Below are 13548 nucleotides of genomic sequence, written 5' to 3' on the forward strand. Positions count from 1 at the left end.
GCATTCGGCCTAAGAGGGCTCTTTACATAGACAAATGTGGAGACCCATAAAGAGCATGCATTTATATATGATGCAAAGCCTATTCATAAAGCTTGTTTTCCTTATTTTACATACTTTTGCATGTCTCAGATTTAGTAATGTAATTAATATTACTACACAATTTAACATCAATTAACAACATTTATCTCCTCATTAGAAGCATATTAAATGCTTCAGCATCATTTAGCATAATAGTCCACCTTTCATTTCACCATGAACAGAGCATACACCAATTCATTAGGCATTAGGATCATATGGAGAGTGCACAAATTAATTTAAGTCCTGGTACAGTAGATGAGTAATTAGTAGCTTAACCTTGACTGTTTCTCGTGGTCAAGTTTCCAGTTTCTGCTTGATTAGTCAGCCCAGGAAACTTAAGGCACCCAAAACAACTCTACCCCAGATGAGGACTCCAGTACAATAAATAAACTGTGCAACATAGCAGAATTTATTTTGGGGGCCAGAAGCTTCAAGTTATGCCCTTGAGATTAGCAGGTCAACAGTATTAAATATGATGTCCCATAAAAACATAACCTCTTCACGGGATAGGAGATGTGTCTGATTAGAAGGGCTCTGAATGAATGGACCCCCAAGATCACGAGAACAACTCTCTCTATTACCCCATTGACATGAAAAAGCAGTCATGTGTGCACACTGCTGTTCCATTCAACTCTATGAGACTGCCATCAATAGCCAAGAGCTATACTCAGCTATCTTTGGCGGTCCCATAGAGTTGAATGGAGAAGCAGCATTGCATGCACTTATACCACTCCATTTAAATGGAGGAAGACAGGACCCCCATTCTTGTGATTGAAGCCCTGTCAATCAGCCACGCATCTCCTATCCTGTGTATAGGGGATAAGTGTTTAAAATGGGACAACTCCTCTAAATGCAATGGTCTTTTCAAGATAAATCCTTAAAATTGTATTAATGTCCTATGCTTATTCAAAATGTTGTCAATATTTATTTTTCTTTGTTCATCACCTTTCTTGCTCACGTCGAACCTGTTATAATGGTCCCTACTGAACACTGCTAAATATTCTACAGTCTGTCTATTTAAGAAGAGATAGTCTTCATAGCATCCAAATGCAAAGATCCGCCACATCCTTCCAGAATGTGTTCTGATAATTCATTGTTTCAGTTGTGACAACAGAATCTTCCGGATGATGCCTCTTATTTCTCCAGAGCTGTCATCCTATATCACGAGAGACAAGTGCTTTGGTTTTGTGCAGGACTTTTAAATAAATCTCTATAGAGGCCTACTAGTGACACCCTGGAATTACTTGTCAGTCTTCTGTGAGTTTTATATGGTGGATTCACCGACATACTGTTCTGCCTACTGGTTGGTTAAAATCCTGTTATTTCAGCTGACTGGAGAAAGAAAACAAAGCTCAGGGGCATTCCTCTGGAGACCAAAAAGTGTGCTGTCTGATGACATTTAGGTCAGAAAGAATATGCCCCATTAATTCATATTTATCTGTTCTTTGCGATAAATGCACAAACGTGATCTTGATTGAAGCCCTGGGCTAGGATTTGTTGTAAGATAGTTGTATATGTTAATATTTACTATAGATATGTGCACAAACTGTAAATTTCAGTCATTCATCCAGAGAAGATCATTTCAGGATATTAGATAAATATTCCTTCTTGAAGTAAAGTAGGCCATACACTTTGGACAACTTTTGGCTCATTTGGTGGTTAACATCCCTTGAGAACAAGAGAATTTGGCATGTTGAAATTCAACACGTTCCAACCTTCTTTCTCCTGACATCTGCTATTTGGGAAGAGTCACATTATATGATTATGTTGTGGTCCTGCCAAAATTGGGTGGTTCCAATGACATTCATGTAAGGTGTTTGAGGGTTATTTCTAAAGATTCTTCATTTAGGATACCAACCTATCCAGTTCCCTGAACAGCATCTGCCATTGCAATGGAAAGGTGACCCTGCTCCACCAATTAAGATCTATGGGAGTTGAAACAGGCAAGTATTCACTGATGCTAAAACCATAAACTAGCAGCTATGTGATAAATTAGATTCTAGATGGGAAACATTTTTACTCAGACTCAGAATTGATTTTGCCCTGGGTCAAGATCGTGATAATGAAAATTAGCATTCAGGAGTCATATTTAGGCTATGTTCACATTACTGCTAGTTATTTCCTTTGTTGTGCTCCATTAGGGGAGCAGAATAATGAAAATAATGGAAGTGCTAGATTCAGCACATAACTGAAGCCAAAGGGACCAAACAGATCCCATTGACCATTAAAGAGTCAGTTTGTTTCCATTCCAGTTTCAGATTTTTTTTGTGTATTTTGTCGGCTCTTTTTGGTGGGATCTATGACAAAGGCCTCGAACATAGTCTGCAATGCAGATGTGAACATGCCCTTAGCTGAATGTCCACATGAAGGATACTTGCATCTATGCATAAATAACTACCACTTGTCAGCTAAGTAAAACATGATTTTACTTAGAGGTTAGTTTACACCTCTACTTACTAAATTCATTATTCATACTGATATTTTTTCTGCTTGCCATTGGAAATAGCATTTTATCTGCACTATGTTGTCAGACATGTGACCAGACAAACTGTATTTGGAGGTACTATCTCTCCTTACAGAGGGCACCCTAATCGGCGTGAGGAAGCCTAAAGGCCAGACATGCTCCTCTGGAATTCTGGGAAGAAGGGATGCAAATGAAATCTTCAAGCTCTGGCTATTACGCCCCCAGATGTAAGGCAGCTATCCTATAAGTCAATGTTCGACCCTTTAAATAGGCCTTGAGACATGCCTTGGATAATAGATAAGTCAGCATCTCATCTGCAGACAGCTGTTTCAGGGCGATTTCCCCTCATCAGTGCAGAACAGAACTGGCTTAACTAGGTGAGAAGCCTAGTCAATTAAAAGCTTTCCGCAAGGTGAGATAGTACCCCCAAATCCTGACCTAGGCCTCTTACCCAGTTAAGTATGATTAAAATTCCTTTTATTAAAAATTTAGGAATTAATATTGAAGACTTTTTCTTTGGATAGGCCATAAAAGTTTATATAGAGGGGTCTGAGCCCTTGGACCACCACCTTTCAGAAGAACATAGATCAGCATTCATTGCTGCAGCCCTCTACTGTTATACCAGACACTTCTATAGTGTACTTCCATACATGCTATGCTCATACTATAGCCTATCCAAAGCACAGCAATCCTACAAATAACATACACTTATAATAGGACAATTACAGTTTTAGAGTATAGTATCTTTTCTTTCTAGGCAGTAGCCTGGTAAAATCTTTGGGTCATTGTTACCATTGCAAAAAAGTTCTGTTCTACTTCCAGCATGGTCTCATTCTAAATTTAAAGCTTAATAAAAAAAATCTACTTTGTCACATAAAAGAAACGTTTCACTTTTGCTATTTATACAAGGAGTTATCAAGTACATCTGAATCATTGACGTAGATTGCTATGTGCATCACATCTCACTTTTAAGGTGTTTTTTGGTAGGTTTTGTGCTGTCTTTTAGAGCTTTATTAATTAACCTCTCTAGAGTTTTTATTAGAGTTGAAGCAGTTACAGTACCTGGTCTGTTATGGATGTTGTATATTGGTTTAACCACTAATTATAAAAAAATATATATATTGAGATAGTAGTTTAAAAGGGTTGCCCCGTGAAAAATATTCTATATTTTTCAAACCAGCTGAATATGTTTGTAATTGCATAGAATTAAAAATTTTGTATAGCTACTGAGTTATTCAATGTATCTGTATAGTACCGCCTGCTGTTTGTTAATTTCCTTATTTCTGTCTTGGTCTTGATATGCTCTGCACTGCCAGAGGACACACCTCATTTATGATGAGGGGCAGGCCTTATCATAAATGAGGCACATCCCCCCAGTCCATGCGCCTAAACAGAAATCTCCAGCAGCTCTGAGCCCTTCCCGCCATTGCTACACCCCCTTTCTGAAAAGTGATAAGGGCAGTGTGAAAAACTGACCTTAGTGACTTTTTTCTTCCAAAATGTCACATTTAAAAAGTCATAAAACATGTGTTTTGGACTTTTTAACACCACCTTTCACCTTTCTAACACAAATTGCCCCCACAGTTTTGATAAACTTTCCCCATTGTCTTCTTTTGGCATCCACTTTCCTATATTCCTTGTGAGTGCGTGCTAAAGTAAAATACTGTAGGAGGGGAAGTGCTATGGATACTCGGTGGAGTTTTTAATTCTGGAGACTGCAGACTGCATTGATATATGGATGGTCTGTAATCTTTTCAGAACTATATCCTAAAGGATTATTATATAGGCGAGAACACTTGCATGTAGTTGGCCCCAGTGGCATCTGTCTATACCTTTATACCTATTTGTCTAGTTGGCACAGGTCAAAAACCTCCTTTACTTTAAAGAAAAATATCCATATATTGTTGTGTTTACCTATAGTTTCTTTATTTGCATTTTATAATCAACACATAAAACGCAATATTCATAAATGGTAGAAAACCTAAAAAAATATGACTTTTTTCATCATCATGTTATAGCAAAACCATGTAAAACTTGTATCTCAGAGATATTACTGAGGAATATGATTGCCTTTTTTTTTTTTTCCCATTTTTATGTATGAGAACATTAGGTGTGCAGCATCAGTTCCCAGTTAAATACTTGACTTCATAGATATTTAAAGTTAAAACATCCTTCCAGTTATAAGGAAATAGATGTGCAGTATTAGGAAGCCATAAGCACATTAAGTCAACTAATAACTGTATCCCTTCCCATAAACATTGCCCAAAATAGTTGTGTAAAATTCAGCTTGAATAAATCATGAGGCAAATGTATAAATAATCCATAGGACAAAAGCGTGGCAGGTTTGTGGTGTTAAATGGATCCAGTAAATGGCAAAAGATAATTTGTGCACAGACCTCCCATGTGTCTTTCGATTAAGACAAGTTACATCATTGGCACTTATGCAGGTTGTTAGTAAATTTAGCCCCTGAGCACATTGGTCTTTCATTATTAATGCAGACCTCATTAATTATCAACAGTAATGCGAGACTCTATTTTATCCACTTTATTGGTTACTGTACTCGTGAGTTAAAGCTCTTGCCTTGTAGCTTTTATCACTGATAAGGCATCAGAATAAAAGCCATTTTCTCAGCCCCTGGGGCACAACATCATAGTGACATGATCATTTGGGTTGTAAAAAAAATAATAATCTGCTACCAGGATAATGACAGGCCTATGCAGATTTTCATTCATTAGTTTAATCTCTGATATATTAGTGCTATGAGCTATCACCTAAAGGGCCATCATAATTTTTATCATTAATAATAATAATGTAGAATAATGTAGATCTTTCCATAGTGTTAAACAGTTTTTTGGCACATAAGTTGGCAAATGAGTTGGCTCCTGTATTCGAGAGGCCCCTGCACAAGAATAGTATGTCGGCCCCTTGCTGTTCAACAAATAATTTATCAAGGGGCTCATCACTGAACTTCTTACAATGATTCTCAAGCCAATCCTTCATCTGGTGGATTAAGATCCAAGGGAATTTTGAGCCCAGAGAACCATGGTGCCTTTTGTATAATTACATTGGGTCCCCATACCTATAGGGGGCCCCTATGAAATTACGCATGCTGCACCTGTGCTATGCCCTTCCCTAGAAAAGCACTGCAATACTGTATGTACAAAACAAGTAAACATTACAATATCATTAAAAGGGTTGACTTATTAAAACAATTTATCCTCTTAAGTGTCTGATCAGCAGGAGTCCAACCACTACCAATCATGAGAACGGGGGCTTCAATCACAAGAATGTAAGCCTGTGCGCCGCAATCTGCAATTTCCCCCTTTCACGCCAGGTTTAATAAAGCTTTGTGGCATGGGTGGGTTTTCTACGTCTGTTTCAGGAGTAGGAAATGGTCTAAATGTAAGACAGCTAGGAAGCTGTCTTACATTTAGAAGTGGCGGAGGATCTGCCAAATTTATGTCGAGTCCGGAGCCTACAAGCGGTTATTTAGACCGGCGTCTTAATAAATGCGCCCCCTATAACCAGATTGAATAGAGAAAAAGAATTTTAGAAGCTGGATTGATATTTTATGTCTGGCTTTGTACTATATATTTTAGTATGTAGATAGGACTGTCACTGTAATGGACTCTCTAACTCAGCCATCTGTGTTATTTAAAAACCTGGCCGGTGTCTGGACCCCGCTGAGAACTACTGACACAGCTTACAGGTCATTACATTAAACTTAAACAAAACAAATGCAGAACAAAGTCTTTAACTTAAAATAGAGTGTAATAGATCAAACGTGTCCGCTGTGATTTCGCAGGTAGAACAGATTTATCTTTTTTACTTAGGCATTAAAGGTGACATTTAGCAGTGGCTTTCTGGTCTGTCCTTAAAAATGCTTACCCCCATAAGAATATATGCAGGAGAAGCAGTATTACAGGTCAATGTCACAGTAGTGCCCCAAATGTATAGATTAAATGGTTGTGTGAACATTCGAACTTACCACGGTCTTAAATTTCATGCAGGATAATAGAGAACAACCAGTTCACCTGCAGCTGCGCCATCCGCTGGATACAGATTGCTTACACGAAAAACGAGGCAAGCTTGAGGGAACAGAGCCTCTTCTGTACAATGAGAGGGCACAACATTTCACTTCACAGAATGAACATCTCACAGTGCGGTAAGTAGCTATATAAATGCAATCATGTATTTTCCCCAAAATTATTAGATTTCCTATTATGGATATTTCACCAGTTTATTCTAATAAAAGGTAATTCTAATAGCCTCCTTTAAACCGACTGATTGTGTAGGCAATTATCGGGAACAAAATGTTTGTTTTCCAAAGACCAATAATTGCCTGATCATCAATGGAAATGTTAGCTGCATTTAAATGCAGCAATCATCTCCTCCACCATGTGGGAACAAGTGTCTGGTACTGTGAAGGCTTGTCACTAGAGATGAGCAAATTAATGAAAAGTTAAATTCGGCTGATTCGCCGAATTTTACCCAAAAATTTGCTTTGTGATGAATTACTTCATAATGAAGCACTTTTTTTTTTTTACACTATTTCAGGTTAAATCGATTCGCTAACACGAAGCACCAGGAAATTCGGCTTCGAGGCAAATCTAATTTATCCTGAAATTTGAATCGCTCGTCTCTACTTGTCACCATACAGATTTGTTGTTTTTGAGCTTCAGATTACTGTTTACCCAGGACAATCTGCTGCCCAGAAACAATGATTTTTTTATGTGCCTTCACCTGACCTAATAGCATTTAAGGCTCCTGTATATAGACCATTTATAGGGAATGAGCATTTCTAAACTCCTTTCCTTTAAAAAGGGGTTTTCTGGGAAACATTAGCTTAACTAACAGGGTCAAATTTGAATGTGTTTCTTTTGCCTGTCTTGTATCACAAGATCCAAACTCTAACTGATTTGCCTAGGTCAGTAAGTGTTGACAGAATCCACTCCCAGTCTTGGTGCATGGGCAGGTGCATGCACCTCTATGAAGATTTTGTTAGGTGGTCATATTAGATAAATGTTGGTGATGCATAGTGGTATTATGATTTGCCCAGACAGCAATTATGGTTGGAAAAAAAGGTTGAGCATGCTGGATGCCAATGTAGTCAATTCTTTGTTCTCAAGGTAGTCAAGCCTCTCTCAGAGGTGACTGGCAGGGGCTTATTCCCTTTTCACCTTTAACAATATTATCAGCTGAGCATGTATGCACTAGGAGGAGTGGCATTTCAGAAGAGCTCCTGTGTCTGAAAGCTATCTAATATGTATGGCCACCTTAATGACAAGTAATGTAACCAATGCAAGAACCTTTCTCATTGCTACAAGCTACAAATGATGAAGTACCCAGACAACAATCTTTGAATGCACACATCTCAACCTTGGAAGGTCTTTAAAAAATTGGATGTCAGCACCAGTACTCTCCTTACACAGCTATGATGCAATATAATTGAAAAAGTCCAAAAGAATGAGAGTTTTTTTAATGTGCACTCAATAGTAGATTTTATAATTTGCATATATATTCTGCTAAAAGAGCGTATTTGAGTATAGGATATAACAGTATATATAGATTGAAAATAAAAAAGGCTGGGAAAATGTCATGTTAGGGGTCAATTCACACAGCATTGCCAGATGCAATGGTATTCAGTGAATGATGCAGCTTTGAGGCACCATATCTTACTTTATAAACCTTGGTGAAAATACTTTCATAATATAAATTATATCTGTCTTATGAGTTCCATAGTTCCATGAATTATGTTCTTTAGGGAGAAATCAGACGCGCACATTGATATGAGTTTGTAGGAACTATTAGTACCATATTACAAATCTGTCTACATGTATCATATGATGACTTTCACTTAAGTACTGTAGCGAGTGGAGTGATAGGGAGCTAAATATAATGCACATAAAAAATTGTGGAGAAAAATACATATATATTTTTTCCCCTCTGAAAATAAGTCTTGCGTGCAGATAATTTTTTTTACAAATGTGATCTTCTTATATGTACGGTATATGTGACAAATCAGAAGATAATGTTGACAGTCGCTTTAAGAAGTGATCCTAGAATTTCTGTGTGGAGACAGTCCTTGTACTTTCCTTGAAACCTTTCCTCATTCTTTCCCTTCTATTACTGGTGTGAGTGAAATGAGATAATTCTAAATAAATGCCAAGATAAGGCATACCACAGTGTTGATCGAACACCATAGTGTTCGGGGGCTCGGGCCGAACACATCGGGATGCTCGGGTGCTCGTTAGATCACGTAAATCAGAGGGAGAACCCGAGCATTAAACCAGGCACTCCCTGCTCTTAAGGAGGGTGCCTGGTTCATAGGAAAAGGTCAGAAATTGATGGAAACACCACCCAAATTGTTCGGGAACAGCATAGGGAGGATGTCTGGATGCATCTTGGACTCCCAGGTCACTGCTGGGAATGATGTTGTCCGAGTAGTATGCCACTTTTACAGACTGACAATAATATGCATAAAACCGAAGATAAAATTAATTTTAGAGGAAAAATTGTTAGGAAACATTCTTTCCTGTATATTTACTTGTATATAAAGTGCAAGTGCTGCCAGAAATTACAAGGAAGAGGCACTCCGATACAACCTGTATATCACATAAAGGATGGCCTCATTCATATTGTGGTACAATTGTTCATGTAGTGGGACTCCTACACTCATAAAGCCTATGCACTAAGTGAAAGGGCTGCCAAAAATTACAAGGAACGGGCATCATAGACAGCCTTGAAAAATTATAGTTGATGGCCTGCTGGTGACCCTCAAAAACATTTCAAGCAAGGGCCTGCTGATCTGACCATCTAAAACATTATGAGCGAGGGCCTTCTGCCGCTTTGGTGACTCTCGATAACCTGGCCCCGATTGCACATTCCCGTGATGGCGACGATCCATTCGGATGTCTGTTCTATCAACTTTCAATGTTATTTTTAGCGTGAACCACCGTGACAATGGGTAACGGGAAATCAGGGTTTGATTCCGGAGAGGGAGCCTAAGAAACAGCTACAGCTACCATTTCTAAGCAAGGCAGCATGCACACAAATTACCTATTAGGTATAATTAGGTGAGGGCCTGTAGGGGAGCTGACTCTGTAAAAGAGTGTAGGTGAGGGATTAATGGTGAGATGACACTCTAAAAGATTGTAGGTGACGGCCTGCAGGTGAGCTGACCCTGTAAAAGATTATAGGTGAGGGCCTGCTGGTGAGCTGACCCTCTAAAAACATTATATGCGAGGGACTGCAGGTGAGATGACCCTGTAAAAATTTTTAGGTGTGGGCCTGCTGGTGAGCTGACCCTGTAAAACATTATATGCAAGCACCTGCTGGTTAGCTGACCCTGTAAAATATTTTAGGTGCGGACCTGCTGGTGAGCTGACCCTGTAAAACATTATATACGAGGGCATGCTGGTGAGCTGACATCTAAAAAATTATATGCGAGGGCCTGCAGCTGAGCTGACCCTGTAAAACCTTGTAGGTGAGGGCCTGCTGGTGAGCTGACCCTCTAAAAAATTATATGTGGGGGCCTGCTGGTGAGCTGACCCTGTAAAACATTGTAGATGAGGGCCTGCTGGTGAGCTGAACCTCTAAATAATTATATCCGAGGGCCTGCTGGTGAGCTGACCCTGTAAAACATATACCCTTGTTTGTGGTGGAAGGGGTGAATGAAAATACAGTGTATTCAATACACCATAAAAGCCACATTTAAAGTGTCTTTATGTTCAGCCGCTTTCCTCTGGTGGAGTAGAAAAGTCATAGTCAAACTAGGCCTTGTTCATTTTTTTAAGAGTCAACCTGTCAGCCTTTTCAGTTGACAGGAGTATACACTTATCTGTTATAATGCCACCAGCAGCACTAAACACCCGCTCAGACAAAACACTGGCAGCAGGGCAGGTCAGCACCTCCAAGGCGTAGAGCGCTAGTTCGTGCCACGTGTCCAGCTTGGACACCCAGTAGTTGTAAGGTACTGAGGGATCATTGAGGACGTTGACACTGTCTGCTATGTACTCCTTCACCATCTTCCAAAATTTTTCCTTTCTTGTGACACTAGGCTGCGCATCAGGGTGAGGGTGCTGGCGGAGTGTCATGAAACTGTCCCAGGCTTTGAAGAGTGTTGCCCTGCCTCTGTTGGTACTACTATGTGTTCCCCTTGTCTCCCCTCCTCGGTTGGCCAAGGAAGTACAGACTCTGCCGCCAGCATTGTCAGATGGAAATTTTTGGAGCAATTTTTCAACAAGGATCTTCTGGTAATGCACCGTTTTGCTCGTCCTCTCCACCAGAGGAATGAGAGATGAGAAGTTCTCTTTGTAGTGGGGGTCAAGAAGAGTGAACAACCAGTAATCCGTGTTGTCTAAAATGCGTATAACGCGCAGGCAGCTGAAAAGGCAGCCTAACATGAAGTCAGCCAGGTACCAACAGGCAAAACTTCGCTGTTGTCATCAGGAGGATCACTCTCAATCTCCTCATCCTCTTCCTCCTTTTCGCCCAACCACGATGAACAGATGGAATTAAATTTCCATGAGTACTACCCTCTGTAGAGGAGGCAACCGTCTCCTGCTCCTCCTCCTCCTTTACTTCATCGTCCAATTCGTGCTGAGAAGACAAACTGAGTGTGGTCTGGCTATCACCCAGTGTAATATATTCCCACATTTCCACCTCTTCCACATGCAAAGCATCGTCCTTAATAGTGATGAGCAGCCGGGGTAATATTCGAATTTGCAATATATCACAAATATTTAGGCGAATATTTGCCAAATATTTGTGATTTCGTAATATTCGTGATATTATTTTCGATTGCACTATTATGCGCTCGCACGTATGCACGCCATCACTATTAGCTACCTAAGTGATGAAAATGGTTGGCAGCAACTTTCGAGATAGTGAGGAAGAACTCCTGATCACGGTAAGTAATTGTACAGCACTGTTTTAGATTGAAATTCCATGCATGTCATAACAATAGCTTTATATGCAGAGTTTTTCAAAGTATTCGAGATCGAAATCGCCACTATTGATTCGCACTATTTAGCGCAATACATACAACTTCACCTTTAATCAGGTCTGACAACATAATACTCATTGTTGAACTTAGTATTGTTGGGACATCACAGCACTATCTGTGTAGCATGTATGTATGGACAGAAGAGAAATCTCTCTCACATGCACATTGCACATTTATTTTCCTGCCACACACTATAACCTATACTATCTAGCACTAATTATATGGATTATATATTTTAGCTTACTATCTCTATAACCTACACTACACCCTGCACTGGACCCTATTAATTATTCAGCTACACAATTCCCTATTACTATCTAACACTAACTATCTGTTATATTTATATGTGATATGGAATGTAATGTTGAAAAAGCACAGCACAGTATTTAAGCTCCTCTCTCTCTCACATGAAACTTCAGTGTCTTAATTTATTTAGTGAACGGGTAGGTAACTTTTCTATTGGTTGCTAGGGATGTTGCTAAGCTGTGACAAAGCCTTCTCATTGGCCCACAAGCTTGAAGAAGGGAGGGATGATCACCTGATTTGTACTGTGTTAAAAAGAAAAAAAAGTAATAATAATATTCGTCATTCCAAATATATAGCACTATATTCGAAATAATTGCGAATTCTCAAAGTGCCGATATTCGTGATAAAAATTTGTAATACGAATATTCAAGCTCAACACTAGTCCTTAATTGTGAGCAGCGAGTGTTTAAGTAGACACAGAAGTGGGATGGTTACGCTGATAATAACGGTTTCGCCGCTAACCATCTGTGTTGATTCCTCAAAGTTTCTTAAAACCTCACAGAGGTCAGACATCCATGCCCACTCCTCGCTTGTAAAGAGTGGAAGCTGACTGGAAAGGCGACGACCATGTTGCAGCTGGTATTCCACTACTGCTCTCTGCTGCTTACAAAGACTGGCCAACATGTGGAACGTCGAGTTCCAGCGCATTCTCACGTCTCACAACAGCCTGGTGAGCTGTCAATTTCAAGCGCTGCTGCAGCATTGACAGACCGGCTGAAGCTGTCGATGACTTGCGGAAATATGCACACACGCGGCGCACCTTGACCAGTAGCTCAGGCAAATTGGGGTAGGTTTTGAGAAACCACTGAACCACTAAGTTTGTGTGTGAGCTTGCCGAGCTTCAAAGCCTCCACCAAGTTACGGCTATTATCAGACTCAACTATGCCTGGCTCTAGGTTGAGTGGCGAGAGCCACAGCTTAGTCTGGTCTCTTATCCCCTGTTACAGCTCTGCGGCGGTGTGCTGTTTGTTCCCTAAGCATATCAGCTGTAGCACGGCCATACGCTGTGCTGGGACACGGAAGTGGATGTGGTCGCTAATGGTGCTTGCAAAGGTCCAGGTGCAGGGCGGGAAGCATCTGGCCCTGCGCCTTCGACAGGGGATTGACCAGCATGTAACACAGGGGAAGAGGAGGCAGTGGCTTGACCCAGATTGTTGACCCAGGCGTTAGGCCCACCTATTACGGTGCTTTGATGCCATGTGACGGATTATGCTGGTGGTGGTGAGGTTGCTAGTTTTCACGTCCCTGCTCATTTTTGTATGGCACAGGTTGCAAATTACAATTCTTTTGTCGTCCGCACTTTCCTTAAAAAAGTGCCAGACTGTGGAACATCTACTCCTTGTCAAGGGAGATTTCCGCAAAAGGGTGCTCCGGGGAACAATTTAGGGCCTGTTTGGTGTGGCCCGCCTTCTCCCTTTTGCCACCCCACTGCCTCTTCCAGCCTGTTGCGGTGCTGCAGATCCTTCCCCCTCTGTACTGCTGTCCTTGTTCGGCTTTCCACCTTCCCAGGTGATTGTGGATGCTCAAGAGTTTGGGAATCAGGGCACAAGATTTGTCCCTCTTCAAGAGTGCTTGGCAAGAGGGCCAAATCAAGGAATGGTGAGGAAAAGAGGTCCTCGGAATATCCGAGAGTGGGATCACTTGTTTGGACAGACTCTCCATGGTAGGAGGAAGGAGGATCAAGACTAGACT

General features: G+C 40.5%; 1 protein-coding gene across 4 annotated transcripts in view; it reads left to right on the plus strand.

Annotated features, from left to right (window-relative positions):
• NTRK3 (neurotrophic receptor tyrosine kinase 3) overlaps nucleotides 1–13548 on the plus strand; it is an 897882-nt gene that overhangs the window by 354556 nt on the left and 529778 nt on the right. For all 4 annotated transcript variants that reach the window (XM_040414178.1, XM_040414180.1, XM_040414181.1 and 1 more), the window contains one exon: nucleotides 6554–6708. In XM_040414178.1, coding sequence (XP_040270112.1) covers nucleotides 6554–6708 — 155 coding nt within the window. The remainder of the gene's footprint in view (nucleotides 1–6553; nucleotides 6709–13548) is intronic.

This window comes from Bufo bufo, chromosome 1 (assembly GCF_905171765.1).
Source record: "Bufo bufo chromosome 1, aBufBuf1.1, whole genome shotgun sequence".
Classification (NCBI taxonomy): Eukaryota; Metazoa; Chordata; class Amphibia; order Anura; family Bufonidae; genus Bufo; species Bufo bufo.